This window comes from Cariama cristata, unplaced genomic scaffold, assembly GCF_000690535.1.
Source record: "Cariama cristata isolate BGI_N322 unplaced genomic scaffold, ASM69053v1 scaffold18096, whole genome shotgun sequence".
In the NCBI taxonomy this organism is placed as follows: Eukaryota; Metazoa; Chordata; class Aves; order Cariamiformes; family Cariamidae; genus Cariama; species Cariama cristata.
In genome coordinates, this window is record NW_009621777.1 from 13,879 (window position 1) to 23,837 (window position 9,959).

General features: G+C 38.6%; 1 protein-coding gene across 1 annotated transcript in view; it reads left to right on the plus strand.

Annotated features, from left to right (window-relative positions):
• The first annotated feature begins 7,458 nt into the window (after window positions 1-7,458).
• CAB39 (calcium binding protein 39) overlaps window positions 7,459-9,959 on the plus strand; it is a 19,674-nt gene continuing 17,173 nt past the window's right edge. The window contains exon 1 of the mRNA XM_009702114.1: window positions 7,459-7,618. Within this exon, the coding sequence (XP_009700416.1) occupies window positions 7,505-7,618 (114 nt within the window). The 5' untranslated portion in view covers window positions 7,459-7,504. The remainder of the gene's footprint in view (window positions 7,619-9,959) is intronic.

The window sequence follows — 9,959 nt, forward strand, 5'->3', positions numbered from 1 at the left end:
TAATTGTTCACCCATGTTACAGTATAGAACTTCTTTTTTCTTCATGGTGCTCATTTTTCTCTGAATTAAGTTACTGCTCTTAGGGACTTTTTTTTTTCCATTTTAATCTTTAAGTGGATCACACCACAAATAATTCTATGATACAGAGTAGTGAAACTACTTTTGAATCAGATTAAAGCTTTTGTGTACTGCAGACTTGATAAAACAAGTTAATAGTGAATTTTAAGGAAGATGCTTGTGTTCAGTGGTAGGTGGCACATGCCAGGTATGAGATGAACATGCCTGTCTTGCAAGAAAACTTGTATATGTAAATTAGGTTCCTCACAAAATATCACAACAGGTCCAAACAGATCATTGATTACTTTAGCCATTTAGTATATCAAAAGCTTTACTTCTTTTATGTGAGATGATGCAGTCATTCTATCCATGTTTTAAAGTTACGTTGAAAGAAATGCTGAAAAGATGTGCGGAAGTATTTAGAGGATAGCAAAAATGCCTTAGAGCTGGAGTATACTCTTAAATTTTGCCAGCTGGTAGTGCCAGTCATTACCATTTACAACCATAGCCATTCTGTTAATGGCATGCTTATGCAGGTAAAGCCATGGTTATACTAAATAGTTAATGCTGCAGCCCTGAAAGAGATTGAGGTGTGACTTCTGCTCTTTATCAGTCTCGTTTCCTCCGTGATAGGAAGGTTTTGGATGTGAGGTTGTATTATTATTAAGAGGCTGTCATGTTTCAATTTGTTTAGCATATCAAAAAGAAAATTGAAAAATGATTTTGGTACAGTGCTGAGGCTCTAGAAAATTGTTTAATCTAGTGTGAAACCACATATCCAGAACGAGGATACTGGAATATGTAGTAGAAAAGAGTATGTGAAAAATGTGGAAGAGTGTTTTAGTGACGAATGTGAGTACTCAATTTAAATAGTATACTGAAGGAAATGATGGATGCTGCCTTTGGTCAACCATACATCTGCAATTAGCAGTGGTAAGGCTTTTCAGGGAGACGTGCTGTAGCCAGGAGCTTGCAGTGATGAGCTGGCAGTGGTATTTCGGATGCTTTGGAGTGGCACCTGGCTGCTCTCCTGCCATGCCGGCTGCTGCACATGCCCTGGTGCAGCGCGGGGCAGCTGCTGCTCTTCTTGCTAATGGTACTTGCAGAAAGTACAGTCAGTGCCTGAAGTCTGGCTAAATACTCTGATAACCAGTAGAATCCTATAATCTTGTACAGGAGGGCTGAATAGCTAATACCATGTCTGTTTCTGCCTTTGAAGTACTTGAATATTCTTTTCCCAAGGAGCATGATAGCTTGCATAAAAAGTGGTTCTTGGATCAAAGGAATGGCTGTCAGTCTTCCTTCTGGATGCCGGGCATGTCTGAGAGTGAGGCAGTGCTTTTTTTAAAAATGCATCATTTCTTGATCTATTTCTGTTTTTATCATTCCAACCAGACTTCACAGTGGTGAATTCTAACTGAACTAACAGCTGCTTGTAACAATAAGACCTGATGAATACTGATTTATGTTACTGTTTTCAATACTGGCTTAATGATCCTTGTTAATCCAAGAGGCATACAACAAAAGAACAGGTTCTGAGGGGAAATCAGTTCTATCAGGACAAACATGCGCTCACTGCGTTATGTTTTTAATACGAACATGCCTCTGTTTAGCAAGATGCAGCATGTTTTGTCAGTAATAGCCTGATAAATTGTCAATTAAAAAGCAATACAGAGTAGACTCAGCTGTTTATTGTGAATCTAGGTATTTTGCCTTTGTAGACTCATTAACTTATTTAACTGTGTTTGCTCAAGTCAGCGTCCTACGTGTTATTAACACCATTGAATATAATCGACACATGATATGGTTTCAGGATAGAGGTTGGCAGCTTCCATCTACCTGGAGGAGGAGGTGGTGTGCCCTTCCCTCCTGCCTGCCCCAGCCCTCTCCTCCCTTTCTTGGGCTGGCTGTGGCTCACAGCTGAGAGTACCTTGTACTGGTTTGTCTTAAGAAATGTCTCTCAGAAATGGTTTTTGTTTGTTTGTTTGTTCTTAGTTTTTGTTGAGTTTATCTGCTGCCATTTTGGTGAGTTCAGTTGGCACACTGGGCATTCAGAAAAATATCAGACCGCTCAAAATAACTGATGGAGAGTGACCTTCCCCCTTCAATCCTGTTGTTCATTCAGCTCCAGCCTTACCACAAAGTGCCCTATGGTGAGGTCATGAGATGAGGGAGCTGATTCACAACTACTTGCTGGTCAAAGGGATGTTTTTTCTACATTCCCTACGCTACTCATTGCTTACTTTCCTTTTATGTGTTAGTTTTCTGATAGCTTAGTGAATTGAAACAGCTCATGGACGGGTCAGCTGGCCCTGGCGTAAAAAGCAGGGGAAGGAGTGCGGTGCTGGGAGCAGAGGGGGAATGGGACCTCCCCATCGGCGGTGGCTGTTGGGTTGACTTGTTCATCTTGGGGAACCTTACTGTTAATTATTCGGCCTTATTAAAATTATGTTGGTTTTGTTTGATCTTCAGCAGTTTTCTTTGTATGTGCACATTAACTGGATGTTACATGTGCTTTTTTCACTAGGTCTGGATTTTTTTAACATGTGCAGTTGTAGCCAGGAAGTGGCTGAAGGTTTTTTCCTCCTCTTTTCCTCATTAGGAGCTTACTACAAGCAGTCACCTTAAACTCTTTGTGTGTAAATGAGGCAACACGATCTAGCCAAAGACTTAATATAGTGCATTTAAACTGTGAAGCCTACAACAGAATAAGAAATTGAGTTTATTGTACCTGGTTGTTTCACAAAATTGGGAATGTAGGGGTTTTTTGAACGTTATTTAAGCGGCATTTTGCGTAGGAGAAAGGCAGATGTTTGCTCTCCTGAGCTGCAATAGTGTGTATACTTAAATTCATTTGATGCTTTGTTTATGGATTATACTTCTATGCAGAGAAAAAAAAGTTACGGCTTTTTTATGTTGTGGTAGTTCATGGTATGTTATAAGCAGAAAGGCTGAGTGTGCTTTTGTGTCTTTGCTTATACAGCTAGTATTCCTTTACCTTCGTTACAGCTTTAAAAGCCTACATCAGTGAGACTTCAGTGCCACTAATTCATTTTTCTGTGGAGTAACTCATTGCACATGTCACTGCAGTCATGAGCATTATTGTACTATTTTGTGTACCAGTTTTTTTCTTTAAAATAGTCATACAGGCTTCTTATAATATGTTTTATTTAAAAAAAAAAAATCCCCGCCACCTACAATAACAAAAAAACCCCCCTTCTACTGTTAAGTAATGAGGTTTTTAAACTGTAGCACACATTTCTGTTATATAGGTAGCACATTTTCTGACCCTTCAAATAAGAAGTTAATTACAAGAGAGGGCATACTCCAGGCTAGTGAATCTATTCCTTAGAGAATTAAAATTTATTAAAAGAGAGGGGTATGTTTATAGTGCTTCTGTATTTGTTCTTGCAGCACTTTTTTTTGCTGCAAGAGGGCTGTCCTCACAGAGAAATGCTTTTAAGTTTTGTCTACTTACTTAAAAAACCAATCTTATATATGGAACGCATTAGGTTTGAGTTGAACATTAATTGATTGTGTGGTCAATGCAGGGAATAAAAAATGTAAAGCCTTATACATAAAGCGAACTGTGCACAGATGCATGCTGCATTGACAGAGCTGGAAATGATATACTATCTGAAACAGTGGGACTACTATCTCTTGTTATCACAAAAGCCCAAATGTCCCAGTGTGCCTGAGTGTGTGTCAGTCGCTCTATGTCAGTCGAGCTTAAATCTCTGGGTATTTGGCTGCATGCCATACTGTTGTTTGACAGTCCATTTGGATTTATAATGTCATTTAAGATTTCTAAATGTGGCCGTGACACTGATGCTTTGAGGACCTTAAATTTTGCGATATTTGGCCTGCTTGAGTATTGGTGAAATAAAATGCCTGCCTAAGAAAGCCTGAGTTTGTATAATATCGATCATGATCTCTTTTAACAAATGGATAAAAACAGTGAAGTTTCTGGGAAGGTAAGATAAAGCAAAGCAGCCCAACAGAGCACAGAGCTGTCCACGTACTTGTTGCAGTTGAACTCTTTGAGAATCCTGTGAATCCCTTTCTTAAGCCGCAATCAAAATTTTGTCATGAATTTGCAAGGCAACCAGGTGCTGGTAATGTGAAACAATTACCATTTGACATGATGTAAGGTCTGCTCTTATTTACAGAAAATGTCATTTGATGTTGTTTCCTTTTTTTCTCATTTTGCAGATGTGGGTGGTTGCAGTTCTTTCCGATCTCACACAGATGTTGTCATTGTCTATTGTGCACGGAGTGCTGCTTGGGGTAGTTTTGCTGGGCTGAAAAGGGAACAGCCTGTCTATGTTCTCCTCACTGCATGAAGTACAGCTTGGAGAGACAAAGGACCGCTCCTGCTTTTTTTTTTTTTTTTTTTTTGGCAGGATGTGGCACACGTTCTTCAGTAATAGAGTTTTGCTTCAGGGTTGGTGGGGTTTTCGGTCTTGAGGCCCGAGATGATGTTCCTGGCAGTGCCACTGCATTCCTTCCAGTAATAAAATTGAAGTAGCGGAAACAATGCATTTATTCTGTTTCATATAATAAAAGAAATACCTTGAAGCAGAATGTCACCTTCAGTAATCAAGGATGTGGATTTCCTCCTTACTGGTGCTGGCAGTCTTTCCTGATTTTTCTAAATTGTTTATGAGAAATTCATACAGGAACTTACCTGAATTGGGAAAAAATGTTTAGTATATATATACTAGTGAACTGTTATTAATTGATTACTTTCTGTTAGATATGCTAGTTCATACAATAAAACTTGTGTATGATTTGCGTACGCATGTGTGCATATCTGATTTATGCAGAATCTGGAAGGTTTCCTGAATAAGTCAAAGTTGTAGACTATTTTTAATTTAAAGAAGAAACTGAGTACTATCTGGAGGGAAATCAAGCATTACAAACCTAGACATTGGGCATGCTGTGAGGACAGTTGTTTGTCATTGTTCTTTATTTCAATGTTATGTGTGTTGTCTATGTAGTCTTTTAGTTTAGAAGTAATGTAGCTGTGATCCAGAAAATGAATGTGCAGGGACATTTTCTTCCTTTTGATTTGTTTCCTTTGTATGTTGCTGTAATACCAGATTTTGTGATTCCATATAGTATTTTATTCTCTCAAAGAACTGTTTTGCTATTGGATTTTATTCTAGCACATAATCAAAGGAATTAAGACTAGCAACTTTTTGAGCCAGTCCTGCCCTGTTACATGGGCATAACCATCTTCCAGAATGAATATGCTGAGTAGTTGTTAAATGCTGTTATTATCAGTGATGATATACAAGCATGAAAGAATCCAGCTTTGTTTTCAGGGCTCATCTTAATTTGGCAGGAGTAATAATCAAAGGGAGAGATAAAAGGAACATTTTGAATGCTACTGTGATGCTCGAGGTATGTCATCTGTGCTGTGGGGAAATTGTACTTATTTTCACACCTGTTTCTTTTCTAGAAGAAAACTTCTTGTGTGAAAATACGGTAATTTTCATTAAACATTGTTTTAAATGCCATTATATTTTTATTAAATAACGAGTACTCATGCCTTTCTTATAGGTAGGCTTCTGTTCCACTACATGTGAGAAAGTTGAGGCATAAAATCCTTTTGTCTAAGGAGTTACCTGTGGGCACCTTTTTATCTCTTAGGGTACCAGTCCTGCATTTGTAATTTCAATGTTACAACCCCTTCTTTGTGCTGGTTATGAATGAGACATTAGAATAATGAGATAATTACTATACTACAAAATAAAAGCAACAGAAAGTCCTTGTGATCTGTTAAAGAATGAAAATGGCTGGTGGAAGGTCTTGTTTCAACCTTCATGCTGATGCTTTTATCTGAAAGTAATCTGATGAAAAAACACCTCCCTTTTGTGTTTTATCAGCTGTGTTAGGTCAGTCGCAGGCATGGAACACTGGAGCTGTAGCTGGTTACCTGAAATACCTATTTATGGAAATTTTCTTTGCTAAAGATCTGATTGCTTCTGTTCTTCATCTTTAAATTGTTGCCCTTGGGCCAGCCCAACTTGTTTGTGTTAAAAATCAAAATAACTCAAAAATAGCATCAAATTGGTATTTTTAATCCTTGGTCAAAATATGATTGAATAAGATCAGGATTAACATTTTGGAGTTCATGGTGAATGAGATGGTATTTTAATCAAAGTGCATGGTATTAGATAAGAAACTTTAACAGGTACTGGTTATAGTAGTCTTGTTACTAACTTCATGGACATTGTGTGGAGATAGAAATGACTAACTTTCAGGGTAAAACCCCTTCTTTGTAATGACAGTGTAATCGCTGCTCTGGCAGCTTCAGCTGTCTTTTGTGTCTAGCAGAAGTAGCACTGTCAGCATTTTCAGTGCAGGATTTCCTGTTCTTTTCTGTCTAGATTAGAGTTATAGAAGTATGCTTTATGTAATTCACTTGTAAGAAGTTTTTATTATTGTTTAAGTGGGGGTGTATGTGTTCGGTAACAGAAGCTTTTGTATGCTCATTTATGCTAGTAATAGTTGTCTGTTTTGTACACAGAAGTGAGTGTGTGTGTGTGTATGTGTGTAAAAGCAAATATATGTAAATATACAGAAGAATGAATGTATTTGGATTCAAGAGCCAAGTATTTTTAGGAAAGGGAAGTTGCTCCTGTAAAACAAGTTTTATCTTTTTGAAAAAGATACATATCACGTGTTTGGTTTTAATGTTTTCAATTGCCTTATTTATGTCCCTGTTACTGGTGAGAAATTTTGTTTCCCACAAAATGAGTGGGGGTGAGACTGTATTTCAGTATGAACATACAGTAAAATTGATATGAAAAAGTCAGGACATACCAAGTGTTTTGACATAGAAATAAGCTGCCGTGTGTAGCTTCGTTTGCATTGTGCTTGTAGCTCCTGCAGTAAGGCGCAGACTTTGCTGTCTACTTTGCATTTGTTATGAATTTGTTATGAAAGAATATGGGTAAAATCACGCACCTGGATAGTCATTACAGAGCCACTGAGACGTGGTGGCATGTGTGTCAAAGACCTAATGTAAGAAGGCATTTTGCTTGACAGCATTAATTGCAATAATTCATCCTTGTTAGTCTTGCCCATATGTGGCATTTGTACAGTATGTGACTTTGAAGGTAATTAATGTACTCTTTAATTTGTTCCTGTAGCATAAGATGATGATCTTAATGTAAGTTCTTGGATTCTGTATCTTGTGTTTTAAAAGAATGAAAAACACAAGCATTTAAATTTGTCAGGGCAAGCTCTAGTTCAACTGTCAAGGATGGTTATTCCACATATGAATACCTTTGCTACTTTCTCTTGATCTTCATGTGTGTTGTTATTCTATGTATATATAGAACTTACACTGTTTGTATTTTTGACATGTTTTTTTTTTCTCTTCTCCTTTTCCAGGTGACGCAGGAGCTGTAGAAGGGAGACCTTGTGGCTCGCAATCATGCCATTCCCCTTTGGCAAGTCCCACAAGTCTCCTGCAGACATAGTGAAGAACCTGAAGGAAAGTATGGCAGTTCTAGAAAAGCAAGATATCTCTGACAAAAAGGCAGAAAAGGTACAGTTGGGACTTTCCAATTGCTGAACAGTAATTGAAACGAAAAAAAAACAACAAAAAAGAAATTTACAGCTGTTGAAACTGAATCAATGAGACATTATTTTGGGGTTTTATACTCTGATAGAGGGTAAGTTATTATATACCTTTGAACGGGTCTGTTTGATGTTGGTTGGCTTTGCATTTTTATGCCACTGGCAGCTGATATGATCCTTGAAATAATTTGGTTTGGAACTGTAGAACATTGCATTCTTTAATATAAGCAGCTCGCGGCCATAGAGTGTTCTGGTACTTATGCCCACTGTAGTGCCTTTACTATCTTACGGTAGTTCTGTTTGTGCTTCTGCATGCAAATGTTCAGAGTGTCTCTGTTACTGAAACCGAGGAACTTTGCGTCTCCACAGATGTCAGTAGAGGGTACACTTTTGCCTTTCCTTGCCTTTCCTTCAGTCCACAGGAAGATGTGGTGAAAAGTTCCTGTGCTAGTGCAATTTCCTTTAGATGGGATGGTTTGCTACTTCAGGATCTGTACCTGTCAGCAGTCGTTTACTTCTCAACTGTTAGTCTTGATAGCTTTACTAAAAATTACCTTCAAGTTCAGCTGCATCCCACCTAGTGACTTGTATGACAAGGTATTTACTGTTTAGATGAAGTTTTTCCTGATAAACGCAGCACAAGGGCATAGATTTCAATACTTAAAAAAAACCCCAAAACCAAGCCGAAAAAGCAAACAAAACATCTCCCCCTCCAATCTACCAACTTTTGAAGCAGGCTATGATGCCCTCCTTGGATCCTCTCCCAGCACTATTTAACTGTTCTGTGCCATTCTTGGCATGATTAGAGTCCCGTGTAGGAGTTAGTCACCATCTTTTTCATTTTCGCCAGTATTTTTAAGCAGAGTGTGGCCGGCTTCTCTACATCCAATTTCACCTAGATTTGGCACAACTACTTCAAGTGCAGCAGAAACTGGGTCTTAATTGCCACCTTTATCCTGATATTCTTTAAAATGAGCATCTTCTACCCCAATGGCAGCACATGGTATGTTCCAGGTCTCTTGCAGTGTACCATAGTATTTTTCCCTGATGCTTTTTCTCTCTTGTTGGAGAGATGAATGTTATGGCTTGTTATGCAGGTCTGTGTGGAGGCTGGGAGGATTTTCATTTGCTGCTGCTTCTCTTTTTTCTCTAATAAAGACATCTGTCAGGAGAAGAGGGGTGGGTGCGTTCTGAAGAGTATGTGATGAGGCACGGCACTGTCGCCTCCATCTCAGCCTCGTTATTAATTCCTGGAGATGTGGCTTGATCTTAAAATCCATGCTCTTATGTGTCATCTTTCTCTTTTTGCTTAGACCTCTAATGGGGAACAGACCAGCTTCATTCCATTGTGCATAGCTGTGTACTGTATCGCATGCCTGTGTTCTTGATGCTGTAGCTGAAGATTATTATGTACCATTTACTTCTTGCTGGCCTTTAATCCCATACCTCCATGTTCTTTAAAGACTTTGTTTATCAGAGGCTGCTGCTTTGACAAGAAATAGTATGCTAAGCCGGTAGAGTTGTTTCTCCTGTGTCGTATAGGAAGCAGCACATTCTGCTTGAAGGAGAAAAGAAGGCAACCCATGTTTGCTACCTTAAACATGAGGAGAGTTAAATACTGACATTCACAAGACTGAGCTGGGTATGGTAGTGCGGACCTCTGTCATCCTCATTAGTCACAACGGAGACCAGTTGGTGAATCTGAACATTCACAACACTGGTGTCCATGTCTCCATACCGAGATTCTTCAGGAAATAGTTGTTTCATTGGCAAGCCAAGACTTCCATGAAGGTGGCTGTGGTTGTGGCAGTTTCTCAGATTCTCAGATTGTTTGCTGGTTTGATAGAGAAAGTGCTTTGATATCTTACGGACCAGTCATTACATCTTTGAAGGTACAGCTCTGATTAAACACACTGAATTCGTCCCCTCTTCCTATCCAGTCTATAGAAATGACTGGAGTGACTTTGGAGTTAAAAGACAGCAAGGCTCTGAGCAGTAGCCATTATTAAAAAAGAAGAAAAATTTCTGCATGCCCGTATCTCAATATTTAGGCATCTTTTCATCTTTCACTGCCCCTTTTATTATTATGATCCTTTCTGCAGTGTAACTTTCCAGCCTCCTTTGGAGAAGAATTCTGTGCTGATGAAAGGGTGAGTTCTGTGGCTAGTAGTGGAACAGAAATAGAAAACCTCACTGCATGTAAAGCACAAAAATTATTACCCCTTGGAAAAGTGGAGAATAATACTGGAATTTTTTTTTATAACTCCATTTTATTAGTGATTAGACTTGTGTAAAACTCTCTCTCTCTC